The following is an 18626-nucleotide window of genomic DNA, read 5'->3' on the forward strand; positions in this document are numbered from 1 at the left end:
CTGGTATCGGACTAACGCGCTGTAATGTTTCCGCTTTAGAGTAAAAATATTTTATTAATGGCATCATGGTCGCAAATATTCTATTATATCATCATTCGACGAAATTGATCTAGATTTATCTTCCTCAAAATTCTGATTACCGACGAAGCTCGCGAATTCTCTAGCGCCATTAGCAAACATAATTGCCGAAACAACAATGCATGATCAGAAAGTGACTATTTGGGCTAGACTGGAGACAGAGCTTTTGAAACAGTCAAAGGCGATCGATATCGGTGATAGTTTTTGAGTATGAAAGGCAATATGCAAAACTTCTAGTTCCAAAAATATGGCGCTCGGCAATTGACTTTGGTGGTGGTACGACCTGTGCGTCGTATTGCGCAACAATCGGCCGATATCGCCGGATTTCAGCCCACTTATTTCATGAAAATTTTTGAAATGTAAAATGTATGCTAACAAGTCGAAAACCATGGAATAAGTCAATGATAACATTCGAATAGAAATCCCTAGTATGATGGAAATTGGCACATGTGTGGGCACATGCAAAAAAACTAACTTACTTTTGTCTACGAATAACGGCGTCCACTAAATTGATGTAGCGTTTAAAAACATTAGTTAAGTTAAATTTTAAGAAAGTAAGCTTCATAAAAGGAAGCATTGTCAATCATGTGAAAAATCCCACTGGTCAGATTAAGAACACCCTGTAAAGAAATGAGTAAAATAAAAGAGGGGAAAATGGAAAAGTAAGAGAGTGAGCTGATGCTATTGTGCGGAAGAGTGCACGCAACCTATTGTGGGTGGGGAGGCTGTGATAGTATAGCACATAGCTGTACTCACTGTTGTGTTGTTGCCTGCCACTATTAACAATCCCAGCGCGCCAACGCCAACGCCAGCGCCGATTCCGCTGCCGCAATCAATGTTCTTTATTGTTGCGGTTGCTTCTGCTTCATATCTGTTGCTCTATTGATGTTGGTGTTGTTTCCATTTTAAAGCGACGATTGCAGTTTGCAGCTTTATTCGTGTAACAAGTGTTGAGCGGTACTGACTGTTGCAGTCTGTTGAAGAAAACGCTTTTTAAATAATATTAAGAACAGTTTTTAAATGTACTTTTTTATTTGAGTTTTAATGTATTGAAATGGTGTGCGTGTGATTTAGTAACTTTTGTTAAAAAAAAAAAAAATAAAAAATAAAAAAAATTTTTTATTTATACATATTTATTGTAAAGTAAAGTGCTGTGACCTTAAGCAATATTTCAAACAGCAGCGCACGCAAATTTTTGATAAATGAGACTGCGACGTGTTTTTTATTATTTGTTTAACCTTTAAATACCAGCAATTTTACAAATATTTTTTAATGCGTAAAAACTTGTTTTACTCTTCGAATGTGCATTTTTTTCTTCGGCGTTAATTTTTGTTCTCAAGTGAATGTTTTATTTTTTCGAAAAATTATTAAATAAAACAAAAGACAAGCATACATAGAGCTACATTACTGTTAGCTCAAGCTCTTTCATCAATTAGTATCCACAATTTGCTGTTATCTGTGCAGAGTTAACGGCAAAGCAACGTCACCATGGTTAGCAGCGTCTTGAAAATATCAGAAAAATCGGTAAGAAAATATTTGTTTTTAATTTGAAAAATGAAGCAGAATAAAAAATGTGTATGTATGGGAGAAACGTTTCTTCTTGGATTCACATCTAAACGCATACAAATATTTTACAAAAAATGGCTACGTAATTGAAGCACTTGTCATTGGCGCTTCTCAGTGGCCAGTACAAATGTAAAATGGAATAAACTCACGTAAATGTAAACACGAGCTTTAAAACTGCTGCATTCTATGCTTGGCGGCGGTGAGAAATAATATCGATATTTACGGATGCATATACATACATACAATTATATAAAAGTGAACAATAAATTGGTATTCAAATATGTGTGCATTTATAAAAAAATATTTTTTTTTATATATTTTTATTTTTTGCTCAACTTATATAATAACAAGTTATTTATACAAGTTTTTTATTTTGTTTTTTAATTTTTTGGCAGAACTTGCATATACTTTAAAAAAGTGAAAAAATTAAGCAATTTCGAAAAATATCTCCTTCGCACAGTATTTTCTCAGGTATTTAACACTTTGCTGAATCCATTTCAAATCTAAATGGTTTGGTTAGAGAAAGCAAACTAATAGAAAGATAGATTATGAAACAGTTGAACGAAAATTATAAAGGGTCCTTCGAAAGCAGAGTCTAGCGGTTATTTTCAAATAAAACATGTAAAAATGTCACATTTATTCAAAATACGGCTCTCAACAACTTTAAGTGAAAAATGAAAAAATTTAAATGCTCACCATGAGCTTGTCTACAGGTAAATTACGCAATTCCGCCAAATAGTCGATTCATGAATGTCTAAATGTTGAGAAGGTCGAAATATCGATGTTGAAGGTTGTTCCGCAACACTTTGCGCTACAGCAGCAATGTTCTCAACAGAGCATCTAGTATTTGGTCTGGCAGGCCTTTTTCTATTCTTGACAGAGCCGGTTTTTTGAAATCTCTTCACCAGCCTTTGAATTTCCGACTATTTTGAACGATTATTTCAACCAAAAAAATCATGAATTTTGTGATACGTTGTTCTCAAGGATCGACCATTTTCATAAGAAGTTTTAATAATTTTAACACTTTGTTCTATCGTTAAAAATTGTACATCTGTTTATTTGACAAATGTCCAAGTTGACTTAAAGCAAGGTCTAGGAGTTATTCAGTACTGACTTTTAAAAGACCTTTAAAAGTTAGATGTTTAAAATTCTTTCTTTCTTTTCTTTAGTTTAAAGTTAGGCAACTTAAAAAAAAGATTTCTATATAGAGGTGACTAGATTGGCTTTTCCTAGTCTCATCCCAAAATGTGCTTGGTTATTTTTTTCTTGTTCACTGCTCTCAGAAGCATAGGGCCTTGACAAGACTCAGTGTTGCGTTGGTTTCGTTAATCTGTTTTTTTTTTTTTTTGATTTCTGAATGTGCTTAAAGCATCACTATCTTTTGGCGAACTGAATCAGTTCTTACCAATAAGATTGTGTCTAAACTGTCTAGATTCCGAAAAGAAATTAGTTCACCGATCCCTTCGCACAGAAAGCGCGGAATAGCCTTTACTTCTTTCTCATCTCCTACAGGAAGCGTTATACAGGGTTCCGAATCTGGCGCTCATTTCGCTAATAATCCAGTGGATGGGGTTCAGTGCTCTAAATAGGGCTAGTTTAATTCTTCTTATTCTTAATTGACGTGATAACCGCTTATGCGACTTTGGCCGAGTTTAACAAAGCGCGCCAGTCGTTTTTTTCTCGTGCTAACCGGCGCCAGTTGGACACACCAAATGAAACCAAGTCTTTCTCCATCTGAACTTTTCAACACAGAGGAGGTGTTCCTTTTTCCTCTACTACCACCAACTGGTACCTCATAAAATACTTTCAGAGCCGGAGCGTTTGTTTCTATTCGGACGACATGACCCAGCCAACGAAGCCGCAGAATCTTTCTCTCAAACACTTTATGGTACGCCTCATCGGATATTGTCATCGTCCAAATTTCTGCACCATACGTTAGGACAGGCATGATGAGAGCCTTGTAGAGTGCCAATTTTGTTCGTCGAGAGAGGACTTTACTACTCAGTTACCTACTTTGTCCAAAGTAGCACTTGTTGGCAAGAGAGATTCTACGTTAGATTTCTAGGCTGAGATTGTTATCGGTGTTAATGCTGGATCTTAGATAAGCGAAGTTTCTTCTTACGCAATTGCACCCGACTGTTTGTTTGATGATAGGAGGTACTTCGTTTTTTCCTCGTTCACCACTCGACCCATTCGCTTTGGTTTTTTTTATCCAAGACAGAACTAATAGCGCGGTAACTAAGGCCAATGATGTCAATATCATCGGCATGTGCCAACCATTGTATGCTCTTATAAAAAATTGTGCGATCGAATAACACTCTAGCATCGGTAAAAGAGGTCATACGTCAGAGAGTCACCCTGTCTGAAACCTCGTTTGATATCAAACGGCTCGGAGAGGTCCTTCCCTAGCTTACAGGAGGGATCTAATTCAGTAGATCATTAATAATGCTGTGAGGGACCCCATGTGCGCGTTTAAGAATCTTAGTTCTGTGTTTTTCGTTTATCGTTTGTCAAAGGCAACGCGAACTCTGCACCTGCTTAGATTAGACTGGTTTCAGGAATGTTTCCAACCACAATCAGTGAGATTATGGAAGGAGCTCTGGTATTACTCAGCAATTGGGCCACGGACTGTGGTTTAAGTGTAAACCCGAGAAAAACTGCACTGATGCTATTCACCAAGAAAACCAAGGTGCCAAACTTTAATCTTCCAAAACTAAACGGCATCAGCCTCACGCTAACCAAACAAGCAAAATACCTAGGGGTTATCCTGGACCCCAAACTCAGCTGGAAGTCCAACGTAAAGTACAGGGTAAAGGAAGCGAATATAGCACTTTACACGTGTAAGAGCATGTTGGGAAAAAAATGGGGTCTCCAACCAAAATTATCCAACTGGTCCTACACAGCCATTGTAAGGCCAATACTAACATATGCGGCACTAGTTTGGTGGCCTGCAACAGAAAGGAAATACAACAAAACTAAGCTGAACAAGATACACAGAACAGCGTGCATCTTAACTACAGGAGCGCTTAGCACCAGTCCTACTGAAGCGCTCAATGTACTAGCACATCTATTGCCATTAGATTTACACATTAAAACAATAGCTACTTGCAGCGCGGTGAGACTCAGAGACATAGGAAGCTGGAGAACAAGGTCGTACGGTCACAGTAAGATCCTCCTACAGGGACCTCCGCTGCTCAAAAACGGATCAGACTACACAATCCCCGACCTCAACTTCAAGAAAGGCTTTACGGTATGTTTTCCACCGAGAGCCGAGTGGAGCAAAGGAGAGGTGATTGGCAGACACGATATCGAAATTTATACCGATGGTTCTAAGATGAACTGTGGTGTGGGAGCTGGCTTCCAAGGAAGTTGGTGCAAGAGTAGCTATCTTCTCAGACAGTCAAGCAGCTAATAAGGCCTTAGACTACAACTGCACTTGCACTCTTCTCAGTATGTGAACACAGGCCCCCAGAGGCACTTATATGCTTGGATTCCTGTTACAAAAGTTCCGTCATGTTCCATTTCTTCATATACTCGTCAGCCTTTTCATTTTCGGAATATAGGTACTCTATACTTCCGCCTTCGACGTCTAACCTATTTAGTTAAAACTCTCGTCTATAATATCATTTTAAATCATATAACTGAAGCTTAACTTTAGCAAAAATGTATCTGGACGTGGTACGCCGGTAGTTTTATCTCCGTTATGGATATGAAATATTTATATGATAAAACAGTCGAGGTTTTTCTAATCGCGAGCACTTCTTAGTAGGCGATGAATAATTTCAGCCATAGCGTGGTATGCCATTTGTAAACAAAACATCAAACATTGTAGAAAAACTCGACCTAGTGCGATGCTTTCAGACTCTAAGCTGCCCGTGTTGGTACAAGTGTGTTCGTTAGGTCAGTGCACTGCACAGTACTGATTAAGTGTTGTAAACTACCGAGCCTGGAGGGTTTTCTGTCTCAGCTTATTAAGTAGACTTTTTTGGAATTCCGAGCTGATTGCCCTTTAAAGTAACAATTGAATGAATTACAATATAAATGTATACAATTATACCTATATTATTTATTCAGCTGCTTCAAGTATATATACACATTTTCTGAAAGATTCGAATAGCTCGTATTAGCCGGTTATATGGTTCTTGAATTCCAAAACGGAAAATCAATCAAAATCAAATAATAACATAAGAACATAAATATCGCTGGCTTAGAGTGAAGAGATGCGGGACCCACCACTTGTTCTAAAAATATCTGTTTTTATTTATTTATTTATTTATTGAAGTAAAACTAAGTCAACAAAACGCAATTTTCTTACGGGCTAATACAGATGTTTCAACGAAAAATATAATACTAAACTTAATGATTAAAAATAAAAAATTTAGCAAAACATTATGAATCAATTATTTATAAACAAAATTAAGAAGTTTAATGAAGAAGTGTTTAGAGAAAGCGAAGCCAATCTCAAAAGATTTGTAGATAGTTTTGAATTCTATCAGAGCTCTCATGATGGGCACATTCCTTCCCTAAAGAGGTCTTATAAAGCCAATAGAGGAAAAACCAAATTACGAAGTGCTCTAGGAAGGATATTAAAAAAACATATGCTCCAGAAGAGCGGCCATCCACAACATATTGAATAATATCAAAGACGAAAGATAAAGGCAATTAGCTCGCAGAGACTTCAGAGATTTCAAATTGATAAGAAAGCATTTATAATAGAATGAGAGCATCGGGTTATGAAAACGCAAGTAACGTGGAGCAAGCAAAGCCAATGAAAACTTTCTGGGTTCGTTCAACTCGAGTTATCTGACAGGCGTGATAAGATCTCCAGATGGAAAATGCATGTTCCATTTCAGAATGAATTGCATCACTTGAATTGCATAGCGAGAAAAATAAAATATGCATCGTTTCTTAAATTATTCCTTATCAGTGATGAGCAACTTTGTTATGTCTAAAGCTGCAATTAGTGATGCCGTCCGCAGCCGTAACCGTAACCATAGCAATCAGCTGTTGTGATCAAACATATGGGCATCACTGTAAACGATTATAGGTGCCGCACCATGACGCCGTTATCATAACCTCAGCTATATGCATCTATTAAATTATGGTTTTCCCCTTTAATCGTAAGCACCTGTGAAATACTTTACATTTGTTCTAATATTTGTGATAAAAATTTAAAAATTAGAAGTAAACGACGAAAAACTAATAGACTTAGAGGAAGATTATCCGAGTTTTTATGACAAAATGCACATATTGTCATTAATTCTACTTCACTATCGGCTGTTTATGGTTTTGGCATGACTAATGGACAAATGCTGTAATGTTGCGGCTTTAGTTATGGTTACAGCTATGGCGTTATGGCTAAGGCACCACTAATTTCAGCTTAAAGGACTCACCAAAAATGTGCTAAGTTCCAAGGAATACACAAACTTTTTATCAACGTTGTGGAAAGCGGTTCGTTTGGAGTTACTTTTGCTTGGAATATGCGATATTTTGTATTAGAGATACAGAAAAGTACTTGAAGAAAATTAGTATGAAAGGATTCTTTTATTCTTTCCTGTAAAATTAAAACTAAATGAAATAAAAATATAAAAAAAAATTACAAAAAAGTACATATGCGCATAAAAGTGGATGTATGTATATGCACTTATGTGACATGCTGCCTTCAAAATTACGTTTTTTTTTAGCTCAAAAATATTCTCGCAGTCGCGAAGCACAATTTAATGTTAAAATAAAATAAAAATAAAGTGGAATACACTGGTAATTTGTGGATTTTTATGTGGAATAGTACAAAAAAAAATAAATCTATTCTAGCTAGTATTATATTCGTAAACATAAGTTTATCTGGTTATTTTCGGTGACATTCGACAACGGGCAAATACCCGTAAATAGCTTTCTAAATAGCATAAAATGATAAAATAATAAAGTAATAGTATATATGTAGTATCATATCAGACAACGTCTGAATAATTACTAAAACATTATTATAGCCATAATGGCGTCGCACACATTGATACCAACGTATGCGTGTACATATCTTCTACTCAAATATGAACAAGACGTTATCAATAAAACGGTCCGCGGATGACATATAGCAAAAATAAATTTTTTGTTTTTTGGTAGGACTGTTATAAGCTTACATGGCAAATTTCAGCGTGATATGTCACATAGTTTGGTTTCTGTGCTACTGTAAACAAGTCAAGCTCGAGTGTGTTCTTCGAATTTAACGATGGAAATTCAAGTTGAACAAAGAATTTGATTGAAATTTTGTTATTCCAACAAAATTTCGGCTTCAGACGCCTTAAAAATGCTGCAGACAACCTATGGGGACTCTGCTCTATCGCATGCACGTGTTTTCCAGTGGTACAAATCGTTCAAAGAGGGCCGTACATCAACCCAAAAAACCACGCCAAAGTCGCTCAAAAATTAAGGTTATGCTGACTGTTTTTTTCGATTACGAAGGTGTGGTGCACTCGGAGTTTCTTCCGCAAGGCCGATCGGTTAACGCTGAATATTATTTAGACGTTTTAAAGCGTTTGCGCGAGAACATTCGTCTTAAAAGGAAGGAATTGTGGGACAACAAGTCATGGTTCTTGCATCACGATAATGCACCAACTCACACATCACTTCTTGTTCGCGATTATTTGAACAAAAATAATGTTAATATCGTTCCGCAAGCACCGTATTCGCCTGATATGGCTCCATGTGACTTTTTCCTGTTTCCCAAGCTCAAGTTGCTGCTCCGTGGAAAACATTTTGAGACAATTGAAGTCATAAAAGAGAATTCGAAGAACACACTCGAGCTTGACTTGTTTACAATAGCACAGAAAACAAACTATGTGACATATCACGCTGAAATTTGCCATGTAAGCTTATAACAGTCCTATCAAAAAACAAAAAATTTATTTTTGCCATATGTCATCCGCGGACCGTTTTATTGATAACGTCTCGTTCATATTTGAGCAGAAGATATACGCACTTATGTGACATGCTGCCTTCAAAATTACGTTTTTTTTTTGCTCAAAAATATTCTTGCAGTCGCGAAGCACAGTTTAATTTTAAAATAAAATAAAAATAAAGTGGAATGCACTGGTAATTTGTGGATTTTTATGTGGAATAGTACAAAAAAAAATAAATATATTCTAGCTAGTTTATGTTCGTAAACATAAGTTTATCTGGTTATTTTCGGTGACATTCGACAACGGGCAAATACTCGTAAATAGCTTTCTAAATAGCATAAAATGATAAAATAATAAAATAATAGTAAATAGGATCATATCAGGCAACGTCTAAATAATTACTAAAAATTACTCAAACAAATTTACTCAGTCAACAGCTAAAAGAAATTTACGACAGTCGGCCTAATTAAATTTTACCCAAAAATTTATTTAGGCTATTTTATGATGACATTTTAGAAAATATTTCAAGCTTCTTTTGATTTTTATGGGATTAACCCACTAATTCACAAACCTTACCTACTCAAAACTGAGACCCTATAAAATTTTGTGGCACGAGAAATAAGAAACTGTAGTCAGATTTGCGTTATCTGGTTTAGTGTACACACCAATTCAGATAACCGGAAGGACTTTCCGTTTTATAAAAGGTTTGAAAGGCTATTACAAATATAGTTTGCAAACTCCGCAAGGAAAAAGTAATTTGCTCAGTGATTTTTCTTGTGTTTTTAAAAACTTTTTACACTTTGCGGAATACAACTTTATAGTGTTGCATCGTAATAGGTTGAAATACATACATAAGTCTCCTTTTGTTTAAATGTATTTCAGGATTATTAGCAGCACGTAAACTAGTTAAGAATTTTACCCTAAAAATTAATGACCTGCAGCAGCACGCAAATTTAAAATTTTTAGCCAAGTAGTCCCTTTCCAAGGTCATCTATTTACACTTACCTAACGGAAGCTTGAATAACGTTGTGGAAAAAAGAGTAGGATAAGGTAGAACTGCGACTTTCGAGTGTTTTCAGATTTCCTATATTAACATAAGACGAGATGCTTCAAAAAGCAGGAAAAGGAGAGAACATTTCAAAAAAACTTTCTGTATATTCTTGCTGTAGGAAGTTGATTGCGAGGTTTTCAAACAAATACAGCGTCTTCTAGATGAGAACGGACGAAATTCGTACACAAATTGTCGTGCATGGTGCATTAGAGGGTTAACATTTTGCTCCTTTTGCTTAGTTTCTACTGACTTGTTTGTTCCTATGCTGAATTTTTATTTCACTAAAACCAGCAATTACGAAGTCTTTTTTTTTTTTTTGTTAAATGGATATTATTCAAGTATAAAAATCTAAGCGTTCATTCCTTGTTTTATTGCCTGATACCGTAAACGTAAGTTTATGATTATTGTTCTAATGATTTTCTCAGTTTTGATTTATATACACACACATATATATACATACATTCAAATTTACCTACTTTTATATAAGCACGTGCTCTTAATAACCAGCCCTTTTAAGATAACCGATTATTAGTTCGTTTTGGGGCTCGAATGGTGCGCATTCTATTAAGTTTCGACGCTAGCGACTTCTCAATTTGCATACTAGTTATTTATATATAATATTATGGCGATGCCATAGAAATTTTTAGTTATCAACCTTTGCATCAGAAATTCACTAATTTCGCACTAGCTCCTTACAGGCAAAAACTCTAAATAATGTAAAATAACTAATAATTGAAGTAAACACGCGTCAAAAAAAAATTTGGAGAGTCTTTTTTTAAGATCTCGATGATCTGTGCAAGGCTCCATACTGTTTATACAAGGTGGCACAAAATTAATCACTCTATAGGAATTAATCACCCAAATGGAACTTGTGAACTAAACAGCTGCAGAATACAAACAGACATGCAATGGAGGGCGTAAAGGTCAAAGTAAAAACTGGCATCGCTTAAAAATATTTTTTTTTATTTTCATTTAGTAAAAAAGTTATTCGAAAGCAAAATAGGATGATTAATTTTGCGCCACCATGTATAAGAACTATTCATAGTATCATCTATTCTACCATCTGCGCACAGTTTCAGCTTAGGTCGGTTCGATTTGGGCTAACTATCGCAATTTATCCGCATCGAGTACTCTAAAAAATTACAAAGAAGAAGAAAATGTGAGAGTTGCACATTCTTGTGGTTGCCAGCTAGTAGCGAAAAAATAGCTATTTAAGCATATGATCAAATATTTTTTAAGAATTTAAAGATTTGGAATAGTTAAAAAGATAATAATAATTCACGTAGAGATGCAAAAAGTGAGTAAATTTTCTTTTCGCCAAGTTTCTGCTATAATTTCCATTGAAAATCCATCAACAAACATTTCTAATGTTTTCCATTTTGCCAATTTTCGGTTCGCGTACTTCTTTGGATATTTTTATTTGTAAGTAAGCATAATTTTGTATGCCACTGATGGATAATTATTACTGGGATGGGCTTTTTCCTCATACTAGCTTAGAAAAGTCATTTTGGAAAGCCTTAGTCGTATTGCGTGTACCCTTCTCATGGCCATCGATAACTCTCTTTTATTTAATGTGAGTAGTTCTTGCGGTCTCCTTATATTCCCCTTTTTCACATGAGTTTGGTTGTGTTGAATAAAACTAACGTGTTTTCACATTACATTCGCTTTTTTAGAACAATTCGCTAATCTATAGTCTACTTACAAAATTAAACAATTTTTCTCGCATTGCTTTGAGTTTCAAAATCTTACAGAATGTTTACAAAATCATAAAAGTTAATTGAAATTGTTCAATCAAGCGAACTCAAAACGTGCAAAAATGGCTCTTCCAGCGGTGCTACCTGGCACATAACATTTTTGCATTTAAGAAATATTTACTGCGAATAAAAAACATCGAGACAGAAGCACATGCATCGCAAGATGATAACAGTGACATTGCCCTTTTTTTATTTTCCCTTAAAACGTGGATTATTTACTCTTGTTTCACATTCCTGCAGAAATTTTTTATTACCGAAGCCAATTTATATAACATCAGCAATCCACTTAAAATGGATTTCATTTGACATTCAAACATACGTAGCTGTGTTCTTCCTGACAAAATAATTTAAATAAATAATTACGTCAAATCATGCGCGGAGTAATAATTAGGTTATACATTTATGTATGTACGTGTGTGTGGGTTATATTGCTGATTGCACGAAAGAAATGCTAAAGGAGAAAGAAAGTGATTTAACAAATTAAAGTAAATGAAAAAATAAAAAATACATAATTTTAGTCACTACACCCGGCAACATAATTACAGCACATTAACGTTCTGAGCACTTTTGAATATTTTTCTTCTTCTTTTATTATTAATAGAAAAAATGTGCTACTAAAAAAAAACAAAATCAACCGAATTTTTCAGCAGCTTCAAACTTGCGCTTTATTGTTCTAAAACTTAATAAGCTATAAAATTGCACACCAAAAATCTTTCTGTAAATTCTAGAGAATCACCTCTTGTTTGTCGCGGAGATGTGCAGCTCTCTCAAGATGAATACTCACACACCTATGTACATGCATAAGTAGTTGCTCCTACTCTAAATATGCAACCAAAAGCCTGAGGTGTTACTCAAATTCATTAGAAGCCGCCAATTATAGGCTCACCGTCAAACACGGCTCTAAAATAATAATAATATTGTAAATGTTCCTTATTATCTATGTACATATGTTGTATATCTATGTCTTCAAATTTAATAAAATTGACAGAGGAAAATTTATTTAAATTTTCTTTTAGTGAAAACTTATAAAACAGTACGAGCAATTTTTTATGGAGAAGAAGAAAAAAATGTGCAGCTTATTTGAAATATCTGTAAAGCTCATATGTGACTACTTCATACATAATTTCACAGAATACCAATCATCACTTCGTCCTTAGTTGTTATTAAATCGCATTGCTTCCGCAAAATTCTTTATTTATTCCCGTTAAATATCCCCAGTTTCCCCTTTAACTAGCCCATCTTCTTTTTCTCTTTCCCGCTCCTTCGCTTTCAGTTTGACCCTGAGCGCTGTAAGGCAATTAAATAATTCAATTTTAATTAATTTGCATTACTTGCGAACTTGATGTTGTTGTCGCCGACGTTTTTGTTGTAGCGAATCTATGCAATGTTTGTGATATCGAAATGAGCTTCGATTTCTCCAAATTGAACCAATTGAATTGCTTTTATTGCTGTCTTCTAGTCGGTCATTGCATTGCTTGCATAGCGGGCATGTTTTTTTATATACTCTCTGTACTACTGAGTAGCTTTTTGACCTTACTCTTGTGTCATATGCAAATTAATAGTCGCCATTAAAGCAATAGATGTTACTGTCACAATAAATACAACAACAACGTCTATTACGCTTACGTGAAATCACTGTGAAAAGAGGAAGTAAACATTTTGTCACATTCAATTCGAAATACAATTTTTATTGAAAACAAAGGGAGCCCGTTTAAAGCTTCACTTGAGGGTCGGGCGGTCGATGCACTTTACGCACGAGTATGTCTATGAAAACTATAAATGGCTCCACACTGCGCCTTTAGGTTTCATATTCCTCTCTTCCTCGAGTTATTGTGCTATTCTTCTCCGTTTCAGGGGAACTCAAGCAACTACCTACTATCTTGCGAAAATGGAATTATCTGTACTTATATGTATATATATACATTTACATGTGTACGTATATATAATACAATAGGAAAATATTATGTCTTTGCTGAAGTTTGAACTTTATGTGGGTGTACATACATAAGTACATATATATATTTATGCATTCACACACAATGCATACAAATTTACAACGTAAAATGAAGGGACAAATAAATAGATGCATATCAAATCTAATCTGAAAATACGAGTATTCAGAATGTATGCTAGAGGAAAGGTAAGCGCTTTCATAAAGCCTGTCACATCGAAGAATTTCGGAAAGTACTTAAATGGGCAGATTCTGTCTAGAAACGTTTATGCAAGTATATATTGGTATGCTGCTTGAAAACTGCCCTTCAGGAGATTTACCTTTCGGCGAAACATGACGCTAAAATGCAGCTTGGCTATTTCTAAGGCGGAAATATGCCAAAAACTAACTCGCGATAACATCCGATGTCTTACAGAGCATTGCCTTACAGGGTAACATGCTGAAAGGTAGGCCTAAACAAATAGTAAAAAAGAAACGGGAAGTGGAAGGTGGCGCACTACGATTATTTAAGTATGAGTATATTCATAAGTATGAATTCATAAGAAAAAACGGTTGTTTAGTTGGTTGCCTGGAGATAATCAAGCCAAGCTGTGATATAAAAATACGCCTATATATTTGCCTAACTTAGTTGCCACTACAAACTAACCTAACCTAGTTACAGTCACGCTATGCATGTATGGAAATTTTCGAAAGGAACTTTTTAGTTCCAGAAGCTGACTTGTTTTTTATCTCTTGCATATCTCCCAAAGTGATTTCAAAGTAAATTAGAATGATTACTCGTTTTTCGTTTCTAAAGACAATGGTTTCTGAAGCTCCTGAAGAAGTTGACTACGATAAAATAGGAAAGTAATAGTGCCACTATATGCAGTAAAATTGAGATTAAACAATGTGAGAGCGTAGTTCTGAAAATCCGTATTACGCTTTGCTGATGAGATATTTGTGAGCCGAGGGCTTTATATTTTTTCGAATTATTCCACACTGTCCACAAGAGGTATTTCATTTACTTATACATAAGTCTATGGTTACACAGCTTTACAGACAAGAGGTACAAAATGACTTAAGTATAAAATAAGAAAAGAAAAGATAAGATAAGAATAAGAAAAGTAATTTGATTTCAACATAGATACGAGTAAAAATAGAGTTCTAGCAGGAGGGAAATGAAGATCGAGTCTATCAAAATTTATATTAGCTTCATTAAGAGCCCTAATAAGGTGTGTAATATTTAAATCATTTGATTTAAAAAATTGAATATTCAACGCAATACCCTTGCCGAATATGGGTGTTTATCTGTTCCAGTAAGTCTGAACAATGAATGATACCAGAGACCGTGGATAAACATCAGTAAGTGTATTATTTGGTATGCCTTTAGGAAAGTGATATGAAATTTATTATCATAAACAACGGACGGCTCGTTAAAATGAAGAGATTGCAGAGAAAATCTGGCAAAGCTGCGTTGAACTCTTTCTAATTTCTTACGTGAAACCATCAGCGCGTGACCACCAGCTTATTATTGAAAGAAAGTGACCGCCTTTCAGCGATTTCGGTGGTTTGCTACCATAGAGGTCGGCAAAAACTGAGATGGTGTTGGAGATATACGAAAAAATCAACGCGGCTACCGCCTATGTTACTTCGTTGTCGTCTGAAAAACGACTGATTGGGAGACAGATTGTATTTAAATATCCTTCCTTTACATATTATATTATGTTTGCATTTACACATTACGCATCAAATCCCCTGAGACGTAGCAGCCATAGTTAATCTTACAATTTCGCTTCGGATGGCCAAACCTTATAATTTATCATCCTTACTACTAACACTCTCCCTTATTTCGTCTTAAAGAAAAATATTTCTTGTAGAAAAGTTTTGAATATGAAGGCAACACAATAAATGAACTCATTTTTGACAGACTCAAATCAGCTGGCACAAAGTTAATATATACATTTTGAGTGATTTAGAGTAATAATTTTGTTAGCTAAAATAAATTTACGAATCAAGCCTGGATTGATTTGAGGAGAAAATAATTCGAGAAACTTGCTCTTCTTCATTGATGCGAAAACCGCTTTTTGCGATTTTGGCAGAGTTTAACAAAGGTCGGAAGTAGTTTTAAATTCGCGGAATACTTCGGCAAATAAGTGATAAGGGATGCAAAGAGGGAAGGGGCGAGACGATCGAGGTAAATGAAAAATGACAATGGGGGAAAAGCGGATCCAAGTGGCTTTACTATGCTATCGTCAATAAGCTGTTGGCTTTATTTTAAGATTTTGATATTTCGAGCAAAAATTGAGTACCGTCAAAGGCCTTGTTAAGCAAGTGCAACTTTTCATGTACACACATACATATGTATGTACAGTAGATTCTGTTTTTATGCGGTAGATACGTTCCGCAAGAAACAGCATAAAAAAAAACAGCATAAAAAAAGCTACTAGTTCTATAGTAAAACTATAGATACGTTTCAAAAGTGCTAAAACCGCATAAATCTAAAATAATGTAATAAAATCGCATAAAAAAAGGCACTAGTTCCATATTATAACTATAGATACGTTCCATAGACCGCATGAATCTGAAATAATTAAATAAAATCGCATAAACAAAATATTGTATTTTTGAAAATTATATCTTTATTTAAGAAACGTCAGAATCGAAAAATAAATTTACGTCAGAAATAGAATCAGACAATACCCACATGTTGCGCGTTCGTTTAGGATTTGGCGTAAAATCACTTTCGTCACTTGAGGAAATGTACACGTCTGATCTAGATTGTGATGCAGGCGGTTCCATACTTGTAGGGTTAGCATTTCTGATGTAATCTGTGATGAGTTTTTGCTTAGCTGGTTTAGAATCTTGTTTATATGTACAATTCGCGATAGGTCGACATGCATTTTGTAATTTAAAAAAAAAAACCGCACTATTTCAAAACCGCATAAAAAAAAGCCGCATAAAAACAGAACCTCCTGTAATATATACCCTTTGGCAAAATTATAAAAGCACCACTTTTTATAAGTCTTGACTATTTCCTTATTTATTTTTTAGTTGAAAGTTTTTTTCTCTAAAAATATAGATATTTCTATGGCAAAGACCTAATTAATCCACATTTAAAATTTCGTACAGGACTTATAAAAATGAGGAAAACTTTCATCAAAATTCCAAAATTTCAAAAATTGCAATCAAAAACTTAAAAGAAAATTTACACAGTTTTATAGCCCACTAATCCTGGCATGATAAAATGCAAGTTTGAAGTGTCGAAAAGTTCGCGTTGATAATTTCTTTTTCAACTGTGTTGCACATTTTATCTACATACTTATGTAACGAATGCCCGACATTTTGTTTTAGTGCCTTGTTTTAAATCTTCTATTTTATAGGCTATAAAACTGCATGTCCAGATATTCTCTAACAAATTTTAAAAGCCGAAAGTTTTGCTAAACATTTGTCAAGTAGTAATAAATCTTGTTAAAAGTTTGAAATTTATTTTTTATATGGCCTTTTTACAATAAAACAATTGAAATTAAAAAATAAATAAATAAATTTTTAAATTGTGGTGCTTTATAATTTCACAACGGGATAGAGTTGTTTATAATTTTACTTCATCTTCTTCTTCTTCTTCTTAGCATCACAGTTCTTGATGAACCACTGCTTCATTCACAACCACGCGTCATCTCTCCCTGTTCAAAGCCATTTCACACTTTAGCTTTTTTTCTTGGCGTTCTGCTTTCCCATCTTCGGGCCAGCTCTTTCTCGGTCGCCCTTTTCTGCGGTCTCTAACTTGGCACGTCAATTCTGGTCAACACTGGTTTGACAAAACTTTCTCAAAAAATGTACTAATAGCTAATGAAATGCAAATTGAAATTCAAATCGAAACTAAATTTTGCAAACTATGCAAGTTTTGGAAACTGATTGGGGAAAGTCAAAAAGAACTTTCAGAAAACACACTTGTTTTCAACGATAGAAATTATTAATTTATTGAATCTGCTTTACATATAGCTTAATGCGATGATATCCCAAATTCTGGGATTGAGTCCTTTTGGTTAAAGGTCGCTCTTCAAAAGGCTGGTAGATCTCTTCTTCGCAAGAATGATATATATATTTATTGTGTTGCACCAGTCAGCTGCTAAGGGTTTGAGGTAATTTTGAATCATTCTAATATATATTTTTCTCTGCTTCAACTTTGACGATAGATATTTCAAGAACTTAGTGTATATTTCGTTGCGGGCGGACTACGGCACTCCTGTTAATGATATTTGAGCTTTGTATTAAAAGCTTTGTATGATATCAATGGGCACTACACAGGTTGTAAGGGTTTTTCAATTGGCGCGGGTCGATTTTGGCGCCCTATGGCAGCCATTTTGTTTTGGTGACATCTGTCAAATCTCTTGTTTATTATTCAGTTGTTTATGCCAAATCATCATGGCAAGTTACACGATTGAACAGCACGTTCAAATGATAAAACTTTATTATCAAAATGAATGTTCATTAACGCAAACGTTGCGCGCATTGCGCCCATTTTTCGGTCGACGTGGCCCTTCCAATTTCTTATGGCTCATATTGAACCATATGGACCTAGACGACATGTGGTTCCAGTAGGACGGCGCTACGTGCCACACAGCAAACGCCATTTTATTCCATTTCAACATCTACCGGCCGTTATTGAAAAACCCAATACCTTACATTTTATTACCGTATAAACAATTTGGCTTTTTAAAAGTATTTTAAGTGAGCACTCACACATGAAAGTAAAAATTTAAAAAATTAGAATTTAATTGAAAAGCACTTAGTTCTCATGCCCAACCGCGCCCTTAGGCTGACAGCAGAGTGTACACTACTTGCACATGCGATGCGACAGTAAGTTTTGCGCTACCGCACGCTATGCGTATTTTGCATGCGAAAGCTCGAGTCAGTTTAAAGTTTTTCCTTTATTTTTTGTCAACATTTTCTTATGGCTCTTGCTATTTTGTAATTTACTTACGTACGCTGTTTTATCCACCTTTTCTCTTTATCACCCAGACACTTGTCTATGAATAGCGTAAAACTGAAACTAGGTAAAGCATAAAATTCATAAACAAAAGCTTGAAAAAACGGCGAAAAGCAAAAATGACAATGTCAGTGCAGCTTTTACTGAGTAAAAATGTGCATATGTATTTACATACATAAGCGCTGATATTAACATCGTCAATCATGCGCAGTGGCGATACAGTCTACATTCGACCACAGAGTGGTTAAGTCAAACTGTAAAACGATTAGTGCTTAAAGTGGGGGAAAAAAATATTTATAACTTTCTTTACTGTTGTTTACCTTGAGATTTTTTTTAAAATCAATTTTCGATTAATTTGGGCTCA

The 18626-nt window shown here is 34.9% G+C and overlaps 1 protein-coding gene across 2 annotated transcripts in view; it reads left to right on the forward strand.

Annotated features, from left to right (window-relative positions):
* Window positions 1–18626, forward strand: part of LOC129237351 (peptide transporter family 1) — a 55691-nt gene that overhangs the window by 24757 nt on the left and 12308 nt on the right. The window contains exon 1 of one of the 2 annotated variants that reach the window (XM_054872037.1): window positions 1011–1602. The exons of the other annotated variant lie outside the window; for it this stretch is intronic. Coding sequence (XP_054728012.1) covers window positions 1567–1602 — 36 coding nt within the window. The 5' untranslated portion in view covers window positions 1011–1566. Of the gene's footprint in view, window positions 1–1010; window positions 1603–18626 lie in introns of those variants that run through there. 2 annotated transcript variants of the gene reach the window in all.

The sequence above is a fragment of the Anastrepha obliqua genome, chromosome 2, assembly GCF_027943255.1.
Source record: "Anastrepha obliqua isolate idAnaObli1 chromosome 2, idAnaObli1_1.0, whole genome shotgun sequence".
Taxonomy (NCBI): Eukaryota; Metazoa; Arthropoda; class Insecta; order Diptera; family Tephritidae; genus Anastrepha; species Anastrepha obliqua.